General features: G+C 39.1%; 1 protein-coding gene across 1 annotated transcript in view; it reads right to left on the bottom strand.

Annotated features, from left to right (window-relative positions):
- si:ch211-196i2.1 (collagen alpha-1(I) chain) overlaps nt 1–21,196 on the bottom strand; it is a 207,633-nt gene that overhangs the window by 164,109 nt on the left and 22,328 nt on the right. Inside the window, exons 5-6 of the mRNA XM_057818339.1 lie at nt 15,898–16,029; nt 13,404–13,484 (exon numbers count right to left, since the gene is read on the bottom strand). Coding sequence (XP_057674322.1) covers nt 13,404–13,484; nt 15,898–16,029 — 213 coding nt within the window. The remainder of the gene's footprint in view (nt 1–13,403; nt 13,485–15,897; nt 16,030–21,196) is intronic.

Below are 21,196 nucleotides of genomic sequence, written 5' to 3'. Positions count from 1 at the left end.
ACGAACACAATGCAACAGCATAAACAGCTCAAAACACCCCTAATTCTCCCCTCACTAGAAGGAATTATATTGATGCAGACAGGCGCTGCCCCCCTAGTGGCCGGTGGCACTCTCTTCACTTGTAATGACGTCACGCACACAATCTACCAGATCTCGGGCGCCGGTCGTTTTAGCTTGACAATCGATCCAAATTTCTCTCATTTTCTTGTGTGTAATTACACGAAGTGGCATGATATGAATACAAAAAGCATGCGTTTATGGATAAATGATGGAATATTAACATTTCCCCAGGGGTTGACATACCCTTTAATGCATTTATAGACAATAACTGATGTTTAAGTAACATGACAATAATTAATTTAATCCCTTATCTAATATTTATTAGTATATTGATTAACATGAGTTAATGCATTAGTTAATGCATTTTAAGACAATAACTAAGGTTTAAGTAGTATTACAATAATTAATATAATTGCTTATATAACATATTACTTAACATGAGTTAATGCATTAGTTAATGCATAACCAGACAGTAACTAATAGTTTGGTAAAATTAAAAAAATATAGGCCTGTATAGGCTTAGAGTTTAGGGTTAGGCTTTGTTAACTGGAGCATTTCTAATTTCTTAGTTAAGGGACACATGTGCAACACTTTACAATAAGGGTCCAAAAAGCATTCAGTAATGGCTAATAAAGGTTAAGGGGTCAGGGGGAACTTAAGCACTTATAATTTCTTAGTTAAGGGACACATGCGCTACACTTTACAATAAGGATCCAAAAAGCACCCCTAGGTAACGTACCTCATAAGTATTACTTAACCTTAATGAACCATTACTGAATGTTTTTTGGACTCTTTTTGCAAAGTGTTGCACACGTATAGAGTCTCGAGTCTTCCTGTGAGCAATTCATCGCTACACATCGAGATGGCATGACGAATCTCGCGAGTAAAACCCAGAAAATGTTTGCAATATATGGCGAGGATAGCGTGGTGCTATATTTCCGTGTTCAGAGTGGTGGCGAGGCTCCCTGGAAGTTACGTCATCAGGTAGCGGTCGGCAGGGTGGCGCGTCCCTCGTTGCTATGGTGTTGCTATGGCCATAACTCAAAAACTACGCGGTCAATTATTATTATTTTTTTTTCATGTGACTTTGTGAGACAGCAAATGATGCATTTAATACAATTCAACTGAGTAAAACACTCAAGAGCGAAATCCGAAAAGCTCTTCAGTTGCCCTTTAACTAAGAAAGTATAAATGCTTAAGTTCCCCCCACTTAACCTTTATTAACCATTACTGAATGCTTTTTGGACCCTTATTTTAAAGTGTAGCACATGGCACTATATAGGCCTATATATATTTTTAATTTTACCAAACCATTAGTTACTGTCTGGTTATGCTAATGCATTAACTAATGAATTAACTCATGTTAATTAATAAATGTTAGATAACCAATTATATTAATTATTGTAATGTTACTTAAACATTAGTTATTGTCTAAAAATGCATTAACTAATGTTAATTAAGGGACCCTTATTGTAAAGTGTTACCAGTGGAGAAAAAAATGTGTTTTGCCCCCCCCCCCCAAGTTTTTCCAGCAGTGAAGCACTAAACATTTCAACTGCCGTAAAGTTTTGTTCGAAAAGTGATTACAGTTTTTCTCAGTTGCTTTAGTACGTTTCTCTACTCAGAGAGGGGGATTGAAATTCTCAAAACTACACTGTAAAAAATTTCTGTAAATTTACAGCCAATTTTGAACACTAAAATACCGTTTTTGAGTTTTTGCATTGTGGGTTACCAACATTAAAACAAGACAAATGCTGTAAATGGTATGTTAATATTTTGATTACATGACACTACCATAGTTTTTGGAAACTGAGTTTTGACTGGAAAATTGGAGCATGGTCAGAAATCTGACATCTTTTACATTGTGGCTATATAGACTATGGTTTTTGGCAATTTAAATTAAAATAACTAGACACTGCAAATAATTTGCTATCAAATCCTGGAGGACCTAATTACCCATAATTTGGATGTTGGAGACTCTTCAGAGGATGACCTTAGATGACATATGCTGCTCTTCAGTGCTTGTTCTTCAACTTATATTGGGATTTATGTGTACCACTTTATAAATGGTAAGTTAATTAAGTCTTACTCATATTACCTAAAATATTTTATATTAAACTAAAGTTCAGAGGATTGCTGGATAGCAATATATAATATTGACGTTTATTTGTCTGGTGTGCTAGTAGAGGGCAGTTTTCTATTGTTTTGCAAAATATGCTGCTGAGTAAATGTTTTGGGGAAATAAATAAAAGGTGTTTGCCGGTGAGTGGTTAAAAAGGCAAAATCTGAGTGTCTCATAGGTATCCAACAGTGGAATTATAATATGATAAACAGATTTTGTCCCCACGTCACACATGACACCAATGTTTACATTTGGAGTAAATTAGACAGGTGCTTTTTTGCTTTAATTTTTTTTTTTTTAGAAACTTGCTTCTTCATATTGAAGAACCCATGCGAAGAATAGGGGTATTATGGACAATTATTTTTCGCGCATTGTTATGAATGTACTTAAAAATGAATGAATATGATTCGCTGTGGAAGGTTTTTGATTTTTTTAACTTTAATTTTTTTTTACAAATCTGCAGGTGTGGACGTAATTATTTATTCCCGACGTAATAGGGCAGGATCCTCTGTCTTAGGCCATGTCCACACGTAGCAGGGTATTTGGCAAAAAGAAGATATTTTTCTACAGTCTGACCTATCATCCACACGCGCACGCAGATTTAAACCAGGGTTCTTAAAAACGACGGGGAAGGTGAAGATTTGCGAATTCTGCGTTTGTGGCTCCATCATGTGGACACTGATAACCGAAGATTTACGTCACTGGCTGCGACAAATTTTGTCCTCACGTCATACATGAGACCAATTTTTACATTTGGAGTATAACAAATAGGCGCTTTTTTGCTTCCATTTTTTTTGTTTGTTTGTTTTACAAAGTCTTGCTGTGCTTCTAATTGAATAATGGGTATTCTGGACAATTATTTAATTGTTTTGAATGCATTTAAAAATGAATGAAGGCTGTGGAATTTTTTTTTCTTTTTCTACACAAACGTGCAGGTGTGGACGCAATTATTTTTCCCCCGACGTATTAGGGCAGAATCCTCGTTTAAAAAAAAAAAAAAAACCTGCTACGTTTAGACATGGCCTTAGAAATACCCTGCTAGGTGTAGACATGGCCGCAGAAGCATAAATCGGCCTTTAGCCTGCTGCCACTCCACCTATCAGGGAATTCATCTTTCAATCACACCTACTTACCACCACCCGCAACTTGTTACCAGCTGCGCATTTAAGGCACGGCCTCCCAAAGTCAGTATCACTTCGTCAACGATTCAGCACACTCTGCCAACACGATGAAATAAAACCTGTTCTGTTTCGCACCTGACATCAGCATTTTTTCTGTACTAGATGGAAATAAATGCATTCATAGACTGTAAAGTCATTTTCCCCAAAAATACGGCTAAAACACAGTATATCGTTAAAAACGCATTATACTGCAGCTCCTCAGTTGCCTGCTCTTTACTGTGAATTCTAGTAATACAGGAATATACAGTTGTTCCTGGATTACAGACTACTGCTGTTAAATATTTTTACATTGTCAAGACTGTAAAATAACAGTCTGGTGATGGCAATCCTGCTGACAGACTTTTACCGTACTTTCTATAAATACAGGAATCAACAGTTTTTCTGGATTACAGACTATTACTGTGAAACATGTTTACATTACCAAGACTGTAAAATAACAGTATATAAATGGCAACCCTGCTGCCAGCTCTTTACTGTTATTTTACAATGACATTTTTTGCAATGTACTTGTTCAATCCTCACAACATTGTATCACTAGTGCACATAAATTTTTTTTTAAAAAATCTGTATGTCATTTCTTTCAACACGTTGCAGATGTTTTAGTACAGGGGTCATGAATTAAAAATCCTCTGGGTCCGAAATTAAAAAATTACAACAATCTCGGGTCCGGAAATATTTTTAATGCTTTTTTTTCCCAAAAAAATACAAACGTATATTTACGTGGCCATGCTGATAATTACAACATTCAAAAATGTAAATAAAATATAAAAGGTGCATAAAACTAAAAAAAGTGCTTTAATTGAATCATTAAATAGCAACATAAGAGCATGTTCAAGACTTCTTTTTTTTTTTTTAATTGTGGATACTGACAGGGGGATTTGCTTTATTTTTTGACAGACCTCTTCTTTTTGCTTTCCATCAACAACATTGCAGCAACTACACTCATACAATCTTTGACAATCGGTGCGTCACTGAAAGACTTTTTGTTTTGACCCACGCTATTCAGAGGGAAAATTCATTTGCGCGTTACTGTGCAGTGAATAAATGAACCATGAGCCTTGAGGTGCGATCATATTGAGCCCTGAATTCCGCTATTTTTTGAGAGCGGATGGCAGAGTTCATAGGTCCGCGGTTCCGTGACCTCTGTTTTAGTACATCTATGCAAATGATTTGTGCAATTCTCTGCTGCTTCCTACATTATCAGCTGCATCTGTCATGATTGTCAAATGGATTATCAAGGGTCTCAATTGAATAGTCTCACAACCCACAATAGTTGGTCATTAGTTAATTGCATAAGTCTTTACTTGCAAAATGAATTAACATTTTGTCAGAATATATCAACATGCGTGTGCTTTTCTCTAAGCATTTTCGTTACTTATTTTACATAAGTCATTTTAACCTGCCAAAATTTGTAATAGTTTGGGACAATGTGAATTTCCACCACACCACCTACCATACGCCCCATTCTTCAATCCCATTGAATAATTTTTCTCCACATGGAGATGGCAAGTGTATGATCGCCAGCCTCACTCTCAGATGACTCTCCTGGATGCCATGAATGCAGCATGCTGTGACATTACAGCAGATGCCTGCAGAGGCTGGGTAAGGCATTCAAGAAGATTCTCTCCATGATGTATAGCAAGAGAGGACATTTGTTGTGACGTGGAAAAAAATTTGTGGCCCAACAGAGAGGAACATCAAGATGTGTAGAAAGAATGGGGAAAAAATCATGACAGCACTGAAGTATAGTTGTGCTGATTGTCTTATGTTCACATTTCTAATTTTGCTTTCATGTGTTTTTTTCTTTGTGATACTCGGTGCTGTCCTTTGCTTTCTGTATCACAATGACATGGTCCGTCAAGACATTGTAAAAACAGTAAAAGTGTAAACTGAATCTTGACCATTTTTTGCAATAAACCGCCCACACTCAAATGTGTAACTTTTCATCAAATTTTGGTAAACCATCTTCAGCATCAGTCTTCCACTACAGTAACTGTTCAGTTGAGAGCAAGACTAAGAAATTTGACTGTCGTCTGTACACAATGAAACAAGGATTTGTCATTCTGACAGCAATGACATTTTTATTGACTCAGAAATTTAATTTTGAGAGATAGACTAAGAATTTTGCACAAAAACTTGGCTTTTGCTGATAATCCATGTAGTTTTGCTACTTGCACGACATGTTTTGAAAAAGGCACAAACTCTTTTGAGAATTTTATTGTTGATCTGAGAAACGTAGCAAAGCAATTGAGAAAAACTAAAAAAAAAAAATAATAATAATAATCCATTATTACACCAAGGGTCAGGGTGTAGATATACTGTAGAAAATTATTTTCATGATCTCCTTAAAATTAATATTTGAAAAAAATGACAGTTTAAAAGCCTTACTTATTATAAATCTAATTTATCATATGTTAAAGCTGCCACGATGGTCCTATTTGCTACTACTACTGTTGCACCGATACCATTTTTTTGGCTCCCGATACCGACACCTGGCTGTGTGATATCAGCCGATGTCTATATTGTGCTGATTCCACATTTAAAAAAAAAAAAAAAAAAAAAAAGAATACCCCACGCATCTTTGACATCAATTAACTGCATATTTTCTTGACGGTAAAGAAAATGCCGTCATGGTCAGACACTGCTTAACTCATTCCCAATCCATTTGTAGTGGGAGGGTTGGCAGTGAATGTCACCCTCCCACTTCAAATATATTGAATGTCTACTGATAAACTCATGTAAATTCACAGCAGAAGGATGATTGGACACCATATGATTGGATACTTATCACCATCTTGAGAAGAGCGACCAACAGTTGGAAACTCGATCTCGAAAATTACGTATTGCACAAGCACCGGCATGTTATTTCTTAGCACTCCTCAATACCGATGACAACATTTTAGACCTATATCGGTACCTATACTGATATTAGTATCGGTGCAACACTAGTTTCAACAATGGGCGTCGCCAGACATATTTCACAGGGGCATGGGCCCCAGTATTGATCTGCAGTGTCCCCATATAAATTTGAACGGTTAAAAAAAAAAAAAAAAAAAACTTAATTTTTAACTTAGTTTTAAGTCTATATAACATAATCTACAAAATGTGCCCACTTAATATGGTCATAATACTCTATTCACTCCATATACAGTGGTATGAAAAAGTATCTGAACCTTTTGGAATTTCTTACAATCCTGCAGAAAATCATCATCAAATGTGATCAGATCTTTGAGATGACAATAACAGCAAATAGCTTTCTAATATCCATTTGCAAGTGTAATGCTGTTTGGGTCACACAGAAATAAAAAAATAATACATCTTGTTACAGATTACAGGGACTAAAGTAACAAATAAAATGTTAAAGATTACATCCCAAAGACCGGCAATTCATTCAAACAATGGTATGAAAAAGTATCCAAACCTTTTGGAATTTCTTACATTTCTGCTTAAAACCACCTCAAATGTGATCAGATCTTTGTCAAAATCACACAGATGAAAAACAGTGTCTGCTTTAACTAATACCTCCCAAACATTTATAGGTTTTCATATTTTAATGAGGATAGTATGTAAAGAATGACAGAATGAGGGAAAAAAAATAAGTCAACCATCACATTTAATATTTTGTGCCATAATTGCCATAGCCATAGGCCATAGTATTACATATTGTTGATGTGTACACAGAGATATTGGACTTCTTTTTTACCTCTCTGCGCTATTCTGCGCTGAACTCTTGGCAACATCTTTGGTGGAAAGTCACTCCTTGGGAGAGAAGCAACAGTGCCAAACTCTCTCCATTTGTAAACTTCTCTGATTGTCGATTGACGAATATCCAGACTTTTAGAGAGGGTTTTGTATCCTTTTCCAGCTTTAAACAAATCAACAACCCTTGATCACAGGTCTTCAGACAGCTCTTTTGACCGAGCCCATGATGCACATCAGATAATGCTTCTCATCAAGACAATTCTTACAAGGTGTGTGTTTTATAGTGGGCAGGGCAGCTTTAAACCACTCATCAGTGATTGGGCACACACCTGACTTAAATTGTTTGGTAAAAATTTCTCTTTCAGTCTCCTTAGGCAGATGGTTCACTTACTTATTTTTCCCCCTTCTGTCAATGTTTGCATGCTATCCTCATCAAAATATGAAAACCTATAAATGTTTATGTGGTTTTAGTTAAAGCAGACACTGTTTTTACATCTGTGTGATTTTGACAAAGATCAGAGCCCATTTGATGGGGATTTTATGCAAAAAAAATCATCATAAAAAAACAAAAAATAACAAACAACAAAAATTAATGAAATGAACAAAAAAAAATTTTTTAGAAAGGGTCAAAATTATTTTTCGTACAGATCATGTGACTAGCACCTTAGACGGTCATTTGCTTTGCGTATAAAAAAAAAAAAAAAAAAGCGGAGGGCAATATTATTTTTAAAATGATTTTTTTCTTTGATTGAATATATATATATATATATATATATATATATATATGTATATATATATATATATATATATATATATATATTTTTTTTTTTTTTTTATTGAAGCAACTTTTTGGGGGATTGAATGATTTAGACACGTGTCCTACCCATAATATGGCCCAAACACAAAAAGGTTTGCTTCAATCAAAGAAAACTTTTTCAATGAAAAATTAAATGTTCAAATGCAAATTTTTTAATTTTCGCATTCGAAAATGTCTTCTATGATTGATTTTTTTTGGTTTTTTTAATTGAAGTGATTTTTCTTTTTGAAAATTATATATAGATATTTTTTAGCAACTTATTTTTTGATTGAATAATAAAGACAAAAACATCCTAGCCAAAATGTGGACTAAACACAAATCGACATTACTTCAATCAAAAATGTTGCTTCAATCAAAAAAAAAAAACAAAAAACAATCAAAGAAAAATAGCTTTCACATGCATTTTTTTTAGTTCCAAATTTATTTTTGCATTCAAACACATTTTTTTTTTTATTGAAGCGACTTTTTTTTTGATTGAAAATATACATTTTGATTGAAGCAACTTTTTGTTTTTTGTTTTTTTTACTGAAACAACTTTTTTGGACTGAATAATAAAGACACAAATCTACCTTCATATGGCTCTGCCCAGGGGATACAATTTTTGACTGGGGTAACTACATTGGCACGACACAGGCGGGCGTACCATATTCAATGGATGACGATCTTGGTTAAAAGTATTGCCTAAGCAGCCTGATTTAGAATTCCCCTTAAGAATGATGGGAACCAAAAAAACACTCATTGTCAACTTATTATTATGAATATTCATGTAAGTTAATTTTACTGCTGACACTGCGTTTCGGGGTCATCAACATGTTGTGCCCCCCCTGACCCAAAAGTCAAACTCCCACTATGGTTGCAACAGGAATTTTGACTTCCGATACATTGCCGGCCATAAAACAACATGAGCAGAGTACAAAGCATCTTATCCATAACATTCAACATATGGTGCCTATACAAAGAACCAAACAGTAATACATTTCGAATTCAAGATCTGCACATAAACGTCAAGATTAAAAAGACAGCAGGAAATGCACAGAGCAGTAGAGAAATGTAGAGGAATAAAAGCATTTACAAAGAAGAGTAGCTTACAAACAAAAAGATGGATCCTGTGAAAACAGTCAACAGATGTAGACTCAGTCACATTAAAAATGGGAAAATAGAAACACATGAGCAGAAAAGAACAAGACAAAGTCAGCAGATGGAGATTTTATGAACTATTGTGCTGATTCTTCCTCCATTTTCTCCAAAACAAAACAGGCAACTACATCAACCAAAAGGCTTCTCAATGCCATCATAATGGACAAGCTGTTCTTTCAGGACTTGCACGTCATGCTGCAGTTAATATCACATTCACTAAAGTATTTTCAGAAAAGAAAAACTCATCATGTGCATTGGTTTTCACTTGTGCGTGCAAATAATTTAGTTTTTATTTGTAGTAGCTTTGCGTTTTGTTTGATCTCTGCAGGTGGTTCTAACCCGTATTCCCGAAAAATGGACATATGTAAGTGTAAACATACATTTCAAGAACTAATTGTGGTTTGTTTTATTTGTATATGAACTAATTGGCTACAAGCAGGGCCGGGACTCATTTTCAGGCCGGGAGTTTCATGCCAAAGACCGGCCCACTTTATATCATTGACCTACCATATTGAAATATTGGAATGATAATCGTGCTGTCAAGCGATTACATTTTTATCACGATTAATCGAATGCTATCAATAGTGCTATCAATAGTTAACTTGCGATCAGCGGAATTTTTTTTACTGCAAAAATTATGTATTTAATTTTTTTTTCACAAGAGTTGACCAATGAGCTTACCTTGCATCATTCAAATTTAAGCCCCATTAGAAACAAGACTTGCATAGATGAATTAAACATAAATTTTCACAAAATAACTTGCAAGAAGGAAGGCACCGATGAAGAGTGGTTAGCATGTCCGTGTGGAGTTATAGTTTTATTTTTGGTGTACTATCTATAATTTTATTTTATATGTTAGACATATTAGATATATTAGACTTTTTCAAGGCTCAGGAACCTTTTGCAGGTGTTTTCAATTACACATGTGGCAACAGTGAACAAAACTGAAGCTTTTCATAGTATTCAATCTTTTTTTTTTTTTAATTTGTGGTTAGAATAAGCTGAAAAATCTTAATCAAAAAAGTTGAAAAAGGCTGAAAAAGCAGTTTCTGCTCTTAAACTGCTTTATTTTAAGCCAAAAGAACTGTGTTTGATAGAACAATATGATATGTCTATATGCTGCCATAGCAGATTCATGGAGCATTAAGCCCCCGAACTATTTCTAATTTGTCCATTTTACCCTGGAAACCCCCTTTTGTTTCAACCTAACCATAGAAAAAAGGTAAGTAATTGTATTTAGAATTCAAAATGTCTGTCATTTTAAGCGTAGAATCATTAATAGATTTCTAATATTAAGTTAAAAAATAAAACGAATTTTAAAAATTATTCACTCGCATATTTTAGACTTTTAAACGAATTACGTCACAATGAAAAAAAAATAGCGTCTGTAAATAAGTCACAGATACAGTATCTACCTCATAACTATCCCCATATTTTAGATGATAAATAATCAATCCAAACAAAGAAAAAAAAATGTTTAAAAGGGTAAATATATGAAAAATTTAAATGTCGACCACTCCCTGATGTCTGAGATTTCTGCATCCCGACCCTTGTTATATTACCATGTTTCACCCATAAAATCCCCCCAATATCCAGCTGTGTCTTGACACTCGGTGATACATGCTACATGGAGTTTTTGGATCAAAAAGAGGTACGTATGCGATAATATCTCGTTAAAATCATGGCGTCTTTATTTATGCTTTCGTATGCTCTCACCTCCAGTTAGGGTTTTGCTGTTTATTTATTTTTTTTTTTTTAATAATGCCCTCCTGTTCAAAAATGTCTTCCCCCAGAAAATTGAGATTTTAAGCTTTCCAATGATGTATCACATATGCATATAGGACAATTTTGAAATTTGGCCAAATTGGGGGAACTTCAAGTCACCTGAGTGTTTTCCACCATATACAACTCAGTTGGTTGGATCTTTTATGTTAAATGCCCAAAAATATCTTTAAAAATATTATTATTGGAATTAAAATCATATTTTGAGACAATTCAACAATGTACAACAATTTGGCAAAGCGCAGATGATGAGAAATGAGTCTTTTAATCTGCCGCTTAGCTCCTCCTGTCATTATAGCGCTCTGGCGCCTCTATCTGGATGATGATGTCGGCGGAGTAGCAATTTCAACTGGTTTATTATTCAGCCCAATGGAGGAGGAAGCGTTTATCAACGATTCTGGTTCAAGTGTGGATCATTCAAGTTATTTTGTCGATCCAGAGGAAGCCTGTGGCATTCAGCCATATAAATTTGAGTCATATTTGGAGGAGGAGGAATATTCAGAGTGAAAAGAAATGCGAGGCTGATGACTAGAGCTTACTGTAAAGTGTCATCATTGTTTTTTCTCTCTACTCTAATATTTTTACAGGATATCATTTGTATATAAATATTTTCTCTGATTGCTAAATAAATTGTATGGTCATGACATATAACAGTCTTGTACTAAATGGAATATGAAATATTAAAAATGCATTTATTCAGTAGGACAAGGCTAAATTACTGCATAATGGTCAAAACTGCCGACTTCTTATGCCACCGGAGTTAGTCCAGCTCTTGCTATTTCCCTGCAGGGACTCGGAGACCAAGAGGTAGGCTACATGCTACCCCAAACCGAGCAGCTCTTCCAAGTCTCTTCCTCGCCTTTCAAACACGAAAAATCACTCAAACTACCCCAACTTATCCATCTGATCCATCAGCTGATAAAGACGCGTCATGCCAACACCAGTGACTCTCTGATGAAGGCGAATGTGTTGCCGAAACATGTCAGGTATTTAAACCACCTATAACTATTGTCTGAAAAGAAGAAAAATTCGACTAATACCCCAAATTATGTCACACACGGCGGCGGGGGTGATTGTCTTCACCGATCGGCCAGCCCAGGGCGGCGAGCAAGTGTCGGCTCGTTGTTCAGGCAGTGCTCGTCCCCGGGGACTCAGTAGGGGAATAAACACGTACATTCTCGGTCAACAAACCAGCCGACGTTGGAGTGCGTGTCCGAGAGGGGTGGAAGTCTCTACACAATCGAGAACCACAGACGACAGCAGGGGGCTCCCCAGGCCCAAGCCGAGAATAGCACTCTCTTCGCGGGCACACGAAGGGGGCCGAGAGGGATGGAAGTCTCTACACAATCGAGAACCGCAGACGAGAGCGCGTGGCTGCCCGAGCACGGGCACTCATCTGCCGGTGACCATGGTGCACGCCAAGCCACTAGTCGTCGGCCGAAGGAGGCGACCACTCCCGCCTTCTCGGTGGACAGGGAGCATTGTCACCCACAAAAAACAAGCCACCTCCTTATTAAAACGTGTCCCATGATCCCAGTATTTGACATAATATAAAACACATAGCTTACTCACTCATCCGTCCCACGGTTGTTGGGCTTGTTTTGCACATTCTTCGCAGTGAACAGGATCTTTTTGAAACCCAAAAAGGCTCATACACCTCTACCTGGTGCGGCAAAAAAAGCCTGCAGCGCATTGGGCTGGCGTTATGCGAAAAATAAACGAATTAATCCACAAAATCAGCTAAATCCGCAGTCCTTCTGTATACGATAGTATGGTTTATAGTGAAGATAAGGAGTCCGCTGATGTCACATTTGCCTTCTTCCTCAATCCAGACCGGAAGTCGTTCAATTTCAAAAAATAGAATAAATGTATCGATCGCTTCCACACACATCCAAGCGGTCCATTTCATTCAGGAGCATGAAATACTGCATGAAATATGAAATAAACATGCTTTTATATGTCATAGGCACTTTATGGTATTGTTGTATTTGTAGAAGGGTTGAGGTACCACTGTACACTGAATGACTATCCATGACATTATGCGCACTAGTTTTTTATAACCAATTCAGCTTTTTATCATCGCCTCTTTTACATGTCTTTTACAAGTCTTTTGTTGAACTTCATTGCCGTTTTGGCAATTTGGGTTTCGAGCCTTATCAAACTCACTGTGAATCTGAACAGGATAAACTGTAAAGAATATGTTTATTTACTGCATGTCAGGCTTTCACAGTGACACAAAGTGGGCCAGTAGCATGCGTTTAAGTGGTTGATTTGGTCCCAATGGCTAGAGACTCCACATTGCATTAATGAGACACGCTGGGCCATTGGGTTTATTGAGTCAAGCTGATGAAAGTGCAAAACCACTGAAACGAGACAAATGGTACAAAACTCCAGCCTATAAACAGCTGGAAACAATCACCCTAGTGACATGGAGGTCAGCTTGCCACATTATCAGTGCCGACCACAGAACAACTGTGGACTCAGGCAACTATTATTTGTTTATTTCTTTTGTTTTACACGTTTTTATTTCAAAGTCAAGTATAAATTTGGAATACAACAGCTATTTCGCAAGACTTTCATTAACAAAAGAATATTGACTTACAGTGCTGTGTGGGGCAAAAAGTAACTCATCATCTGGGTACCACATCAAGTCGTTGGGGTCATTTGAGGACATTGGTAGAATCTGTGAGGAAACAGATTCAGTTAAAAAAAAACAATTACAACTGGCTTAATAAGTAGCAAAGTTCCTGTATATAGTAAAACTCAAGTTACGTTTTCATTTTACAGTGGTACGTTGACTTATGAATGGTTCAGTTTATGGGTTTTTCTTGTTATGAGCTGTTGCCTGTTTGATTTGTTGTTGCTGTTGGAGAATCAAGCTTCCAATGCACCTTCAGGTGTTTATTGAACAGTTATGAACAGTCAAACATAAATACGAAATGACAACACTCGCAACCAGCTACAATACATAGCAAAACTCAGGTTTGGATCCTTACACTAAGACTAACTGGCCATGTTCCTTATGGTGTATCATTCGGTAGGCCGTTCCCTCTTAAAGGCACTTTATGAAAGCTGTTTATTTCAAAACATAATTGTTTAATATGTTATATTTATAATGTGTAAGGGTCTGCTGGGAACATCTGGCAGAATATCCTGTCAGAAAAAGCTTCAAACCCTACCTCCGGCAGAACATCTCCTTGTCCTGGGGGAGGTGGTGGAAATTGAGTTTGAGTGGGCCATATTCCGCGCCTTCATTATTGGGGCGGCTGACTGGACCTCTGGCTGTAAGGGTGTTGGTCCTGTCGTGGCGGCAATCCCTTAACCCACTGGTGGACACCAGTGGTAAAGAATGCCGTCAAGCTGATGAAAGACGCCTACTGGGCCTTTTTGGCTTGTGGGACTACTGAGGCAGCTGAGAGGTACCGGCTGGCCAAGCGGAAAGCAGCTTCGGTGGTCTCTGAGGCATAAACTCGGGCATGGGAGGATTTGGCAAGGCCACGGAAAACGACTTCCGGGCGGCTTCAAGGAAATTCTGGTCCACCATCCAGTGTCTTAGGAGAGGAAAGCAGTGCACCATTGAGGCTGTTATTGTAAAGATGGGGTACTGCTGACCTCGACTCGGGACGTGAGTCTGTGGGGAGAATACTTCAAAGACCTCCTTAATTCCCCCGACACGCCTTCCTTTGAGGAAGCCTCCTATCTCTGGGGTCAAAGTCACTGAGGTGGTTGGAAAGCTCCTCGGTGGCAAGGTCCCGGGGGTGGATGAGAGCTGCTAAATGCTCTCCTATAGGATCTGGATGTTGTGGGGCTTTCGTTGCTGACACGCCTTTACAATATCACGTGGGCAGGAGGGTGTGTTCAGATTACACTCTTCAGCCTCCCTGGCAAAGTCTATTCAAGGGTGCTGGTGAGGAGGGTCCGTCGGGAAGTCGAGTCTCGTATTCAGTAGGAGCAGTGGGATTTTCGTCCTGGCCGTGGAACAGTGGAACAGCTGTGGATGGGAGTTCGCCCAACCGGCCTACGTGTGTTTTGAAGATTTTGAGAAGGCGTTTGACCGAGTCCCTCGGGGAGTCCTGTCGGGGTTATTCGGGAGTACGGGGTACCGAGCCCCCTGTTAAGGGCTGTTCAGTCTGTGTTCGACCAGTGCCTGGTCTGCATTGCCGGCAGTAAGTCGAATTCATTCTCAGTGAGAGTTGGACTCCGCCAAGTTTGCCCTTTGTCACCGATTCTGTTCATAACTTTTATAGACAGCATTTCAAGGCGCAGCAAGTGTTGAGTGGGTCCGGTTTGGTAGCTTCAGCATTGCACTTCTGCTTTTTGCAGATGTTGGCTTCATTAAGCCGTAATCTCCAACTCTCACTGGAGTGGTTCGCAAGCGAGTGTGAAGCAGTTGGGATGAAGATCAGCACCTCCAAATCCGAGACCATGGTCCTCAGTCGGAAAAGGGTGGCGTGCCCTCTCCGGGTCGGGGATTAGATCCTGCCCAAAGTGGAGCAGTTAAAAAATCTTGGGGTCTTGTTCACAAGTGAGGGCAGAAAGTATACGGATGTCGACAGGCGGATCAATGCAGCATTTGCAGTGATGCAAACTCTGTACCAGTCCATAGTGGTGAAGAAGGAACTGAGCCAAAAGACGAAGCTCTCTATTTACAAGTCAATCTACATTCCTAGAGGAGCCAGCTGAGGTGGCTCGGGCATCTGTTTCGGATGCCTCCTGGACGCCTCTCAGACGAGGTGTTCCCGGCATGTCCTACTGGCGGGAGGCCCTGGGGACGACCTAGGACAGGCTGGAGACATTGTCTCTCGGCTATCTTGGGAACGCTTTTGGATGCTGCTGGAGGAGCTGGTTGAAGTGGCTGGGTAGAGGGAAATCTGGGCTTCCCTGCTAAAAATGCTGCACCCGCAACCCAACCCCAGATTAAGTGGTAGATAATGGATGGATGGATACGTATAATCTCTAATTGCTTGCAGGTTTTTCATTGGCAGCACTACATACAATATGGGTAAATTGTATTGAGAGCTTGAAACATGAAAGTCAAGTTATCACTGTATTTTTAGGTTTAGTTGTTTAAATAGTGTCATAGTTCTTTTGCTCACTTCAAAACCAGCGTTATGTTGGGAGAGTGGAGGCTTGAAAGCTGCCTCACCACAGCGCGGCGGGTGGTGGGTGCAGTGTTGCTGAGCAGCATCCGGGTTGTCCATCAGGAAGGTGAGTTGTCGCAGATGGCCCTACAATAACACCCAGCAACAGAAATATAGAATAAGCAGCGTACGCAGAGTATGAAGTTTGAAGATCACTTTGAGACAGTGTGCGGCATGTGTGATGAGTGCTTACTGCAGAGCAGATGTTGTACTGCAATTCATGCGTGTAATTGACAGCATAATTTACCCATCAGATAATATTTAAAAGGCTCAGTGTGTTTACAGGAATCAGGGCAAGAAGACTGACTGACTGTGTGTGTGCTGTTTATATAAGCATTGATAAGCATCAGTTTATGGCAAAAGGCATTTCAAATACAGTACTTTCTGCATATAATGCCAGAAAAAACTCTCCGGTAACACTTTATAATAACTATCTGTTATAAGTAGTTATTACATTATTACTGACCTGTTAATAAATTATATATTGTTGACTTGTTAAGTGTTTGTTAACGGTTTGCTGTGATGCATGGACGTCCAATTCCCCTCCTGAATTCAGTTTATCTTGTGTTTAGCTCTCAAAAAGTGTCCCAAACTCATGGGTTTGTACCACACTGTTGTATTTTGTTCTTCTGACATGGGAAGGCTCAGTAGGTGTGTTTCCATGCATTAAACATAATATTCAAATTTTATCTGTAGTGTTTCTTCACCAAAGTACAGCACACAGAAAGACCTATGCATGGAACAATCCCAAAAATACCCAAAAAATTGATATTTCAAGTATAACAACAAATTTCTGTACCTTGAACTTATTCAACGTATTTGCTGATCTTCAAAGTTTAGCAAACCATTAACTACTGATCTTTAAAGAGTGAGTTAATATATTAAGCATTAGTTATAAGCTTATGTTTGTTATTGGGACGTTATTCTAAAGTTGCACTTATTTCTCATTTACTAACAATAATGAATGAAGAGTAGTTGCAACTTTAGAATAACGTCCCAATAACAAACATAAGCTTGATAGTTTGATAGCTTGATAGCTTGATAGTCTTTGTTATTGGGATGTTATTCTAAAGTTGCACTTATTTCTCATTTACTAACAATAATGAATGAAGAGTAGTTGCAACTTTAGAATAACATCCCAATAACATAGACTATCAACCAATACTTAACAAGTCATTAGTAAGTTACTAACACTGTAGCTTGTTAATGGTATATTATTCATCTATAAGCTGTCGGCATAAATAATTGACATACAGTTTACAGGTAATTTATTACTTATTAACTATCAGTTAAGTTATGATATTTTAAATATCCACAAGGCATCATTATTTAATCATTAACAAACCAATAACAAACACTTGACAAATCAACCATCATTTATCATAAATCATTTATTAACAGTTTACTAATGATCTATAAACTAGTTTTAACGAATAGTTATCATAAAATGTTACCAAGTCTCCCAAACAAGTACACTTATACATCTTGGTTATTGCCAAATTTAAAAAGCAATACATACATTATACTGTAGAAGATTTTAAAAAAAGATTAGAACTCAGGTTTTTTTTTTTTTTTTTTTTTTTTTTTTTTTAAACCTTTTAAACGGGGCATATGATAAACCAAATATTAGAAACATGTCTACACAGGGCAGGTCAACTGAAGAACTGCAAAATATTAGCGCAGTTATATACTTAGTGTTAACACATATGTTATTTCAGTACAACTCCAACAGTGTCAATCTAAATTTAATTGTAGTACTTTGGAGAAAGCACAATGTAATGTTCTAATTTAGGATCCCACAAGATTGCGCAGGTGCACAGTATCTAATATTGTGGTTCATGAAAGTACATTTCCACTCCTGGAGGAGTCTCATGGTTCTGCCAAGCTCAGGCATGCTTGTGCATGCCATGCAGCTCATAAGTCTACAAAACATATTAAATGAAAAACAAATTCATTTGACAAAGTGTGAGCAGGAGTCGTGCATGAATGTCTCCCTGCAGCTTCACCTTTGAGCAGCGCTGCACTGGGGAGTAACTCAAAATCCTGCGTTTTCGGTAAAGTTCCATGCGAAAAATAAAAGTGACCCCACAGCATGTCTTTTCCATGGGTGTTTACTCAATAAGTTGATTTTATACACAAATGCAATTTAATCTGCAATAAAATGACATATGTGTTAACAATGAACATGATGCAGCAACTGAAACAACCGTAGAAAAGATTGGTTGTTTTATTCATGAACTGCAAAGCATCCCATAAATCAAATGTCAACACAATGTACAATGATCTCATTTATACTTTTCATGTTTAGAAATACATATACAGTAATGGCTAACAATCGGAAACCAATGTTTAAGCAACACTACTGTGAATATTTAAAATAAATAGAACTGTATTCAATTCAGTACCGCCTTCAGCAAGAGCTGCCCTATTAGCAAAAGGGATTGTTTGTGTTTTTTCCACATCTGTTAATTAGGTTGCACTCTAGTTCTTGAAGGAAGAAAAATAGACATTTCAGTTTTGTTATGGGGAGTGGAAAGTTCCATAGATTTCATGTACTCATGTGGATATTTGCACCTTCAATCAGGTGTTCACCAAAATGTAACTTGCTAGCATTTTTCTTGATAAAGACAGTGCTCAAGATTATCTCAAGATTGTTAGGGTCAACAGTTTAAACATGTAAAATGTTTAAAACGTGCCTGTGACATAAAAAAAAATTTAATATTACACCCAGTATTTTATGCTCCTGAATGAAATGGACAGTTTGAATGTGTATGGAAGCGATCGATATGTTTATAAAAAATTTTTAATCCCTCGCCATGAAAATGAGTCTGGATTGAGGAAGAAGGCGAATGTGAAGCCACCGGATTAATCACTTTCACAATACAGCCATTACTATAGTTTGCAGAAAGATTGGGGATTCAGCTGATATTACGGATTAATTAATTTATTTTTTTGCGTCACTTCAGCCCAATGTGCTGCAGGCTTTTGTTGCTACACCAGGGAGAGTGGTGTGAAGCTTTTTGGATTTCCAAAAGATCCCATTCACCACGAAGAAAGGGCAAAACAAATCCGACAATCTAGAGACCATTGGAGGGATGACGAAGTGAGTAAGCTACGTGTTTTGTGTTATGTCAAATACTGGGATCATGGCAAACGTTTTAATAAGGAGGTAGCTTGCATTTTGTGGGTTACAATGCTCTATGTTCACCGAGAAGGCTACTCGGCCGAAGACTGGTGGCTTGTCGAACACCGTGGTCGCCGGCCAATAAAGGCGCGCTCGCCTACGGAGCGCTATACTCGGCTTGGGCCCGGGGAGCCCCCCGCTCTTGTCCCTGGTTCTAAATTGTGTCGAGAATTCCACCCCCCTCTGTGCTCTTTGCGTGCCTGTCTAAAGCGTGCTATTCTCAGCTTGGGCTCGGGCAGCCACGCGCTCCGTTGGGGCCGGTTTGTCCGTCGAGAATGCGCAATTTTCGGCGTTCATTCCCCTTTGTGTCCCCGGCGATGAACATTTCCTGCCTGCCGGGGCCGCAGCAGAAGAGCGTGGCCGAGCATTGAAGACAATCATCCCTGCCGCCGTGTTTGACATGAGTCGGGGTAGTTTTGTGTTATTTTTCTTTTTTGAAAGGCGAGGAAGAGACTTGGAAGAGCCACTCGGTTCAGGTTAGCATGTCACCTAGCTCTCACGCCTCCTGTGTTGCCTCCGTCTCGGAAGCCGAGACATTGCTGCATCTCAGAAACCATTTTCTAGTGCTTTCTGAAGTGTGTTTTGGGTCATTGTCCTGCTGGAAGACCCATGACCTCTGAGGGAGACCCAGCTTTCTTACACTGGGCCCTACATTATGCGGCAAAATTTGTTGGTAGTCTTCAGACTTCAAAATGCCATGCACACGGTCAAGCAGTCCTGTGCCAGAGGCAGCAAAGCAACACCAAAACATCAGGGACCCTCCGCCATGTTTGACTGTGGGGACCGTGTTCTTTTCTTTGAAGGCTTCTTTATTTTTTTCTCTAAAATTTATGTTCAGCCTTTTCTCAAAATACTCTACTTTTGTCTCATCTGACCAGAGAACATTCTTCCAAAACGTTTTGGGCTTTCTCAGGTAATTTTTTTGGCAAACTTTTTTTTTTGGGCTTCTTTTATGTCTCTGGGTTGACACGGCTCAGAGAACAAACGGACCCAATAATGCAGTGCTCAGAGCAGATTTATTAACAATGGTTCTGAGAGGAAGAAGTCTTGGCCCTTGGAGAAGCACGGAAGGCTGTTCGAGCAGGAGGGGGACGAGCAAGGCGAAGGCCCAGGCAGGATGCGTCTAGATCCGGTCCTGTAGCAGGGTTCAGGTCACAGAGAAAAGGCAGAGGCACAGACGAGGAGCAGGCTAGAGGCAAAAATCCACAAGGTCAAAAAGGTGTATCAAAGGCAGAGGCACAGACGAGGAGCAGGCTAGAGGCAAAAATCCACAAGGTCAAAAAGGTGTATCAAAAATCCGGCAAGACAAGGTAACTAGAAACGCTCGTAAGTTGCAGTGAAGGCTAACAAACTCGCAATGGAGCAGAGGGCTGTGTGTGCTTATGTAGGGAGGCTGTGGTAATGACCAGGTGTGCAGGACAGGTGTGTGGAATGAGTGCTGATTACTGGGAGAGTAGGAAAAAAAAAGGAAAAGGCATACAGGCCTGCTGTGGGGCTTTAACAGAACCCCCCTCCTAGGGACGGACTCCGGACGGACCAGGCGCGTCGGGGTGGAGTCGATGGAAGTCCCAAATGAGGTCAGGGTCCAGGATGTGGGAGGAAGGGACCCACGAACGTTCCTCGGGGCCATAGCCCTCCCAGTCCACGAGATACTGGAAACCACGACCCCGCGGTCTGGACTTTAGGAGTCTCCTCACCGTATAGGCCGGACCACCGTCAATCAATCGAGGAGGTGGAGGAGGCGGCGTGGGGGGAACAAGAGGGCTCTCACAGACCGGCTTGAGCTGTCCGACATGGAAGGTCGGATGGACCCTCATGGTCCTGGGGAGTCGCAACCGTACAGCCACTGGATTGATGACCTTGGAGACTGAGAAGGGGCCAACAAACCGGGGAGCCAGTTTGCGACTCCCAGCCCTGAGAGGCAGATGTTTGGTAGACAGCCACACTTTCTGACCCACCTTGTAATTGGGGTTGCTCGACCGATGGCGATCTGCAGACTTCTTCATACGGGCCGTGCTTCTGATGAGACTGGCTCTGGCTTGGCTCCACACCCTCTTCTTGCGGCGGATC

This window comes from Corythoichthys intestinalis, chromosome 17 (genome assembly GCF_030265065.1).
Source record: "Corythoichthys intestinalis isolate RoL2023-P3 chromosome 17, ASM3026506v1, whole genome shotgun sequence".
Taxonomy (NCBI): domain Eukaryota; kingdom Metazoa; phylum Chordata; class Actinopteri; order Syngnathiformes; family Syngnathidae; genus Corythoichthys; species Corythoichthys intestinalis.
The sequence above is the reverse complement of the archived record's forward strand: the minus strand, read 5'-3'. Positions and strand labels throughout refer to the sequence as shown.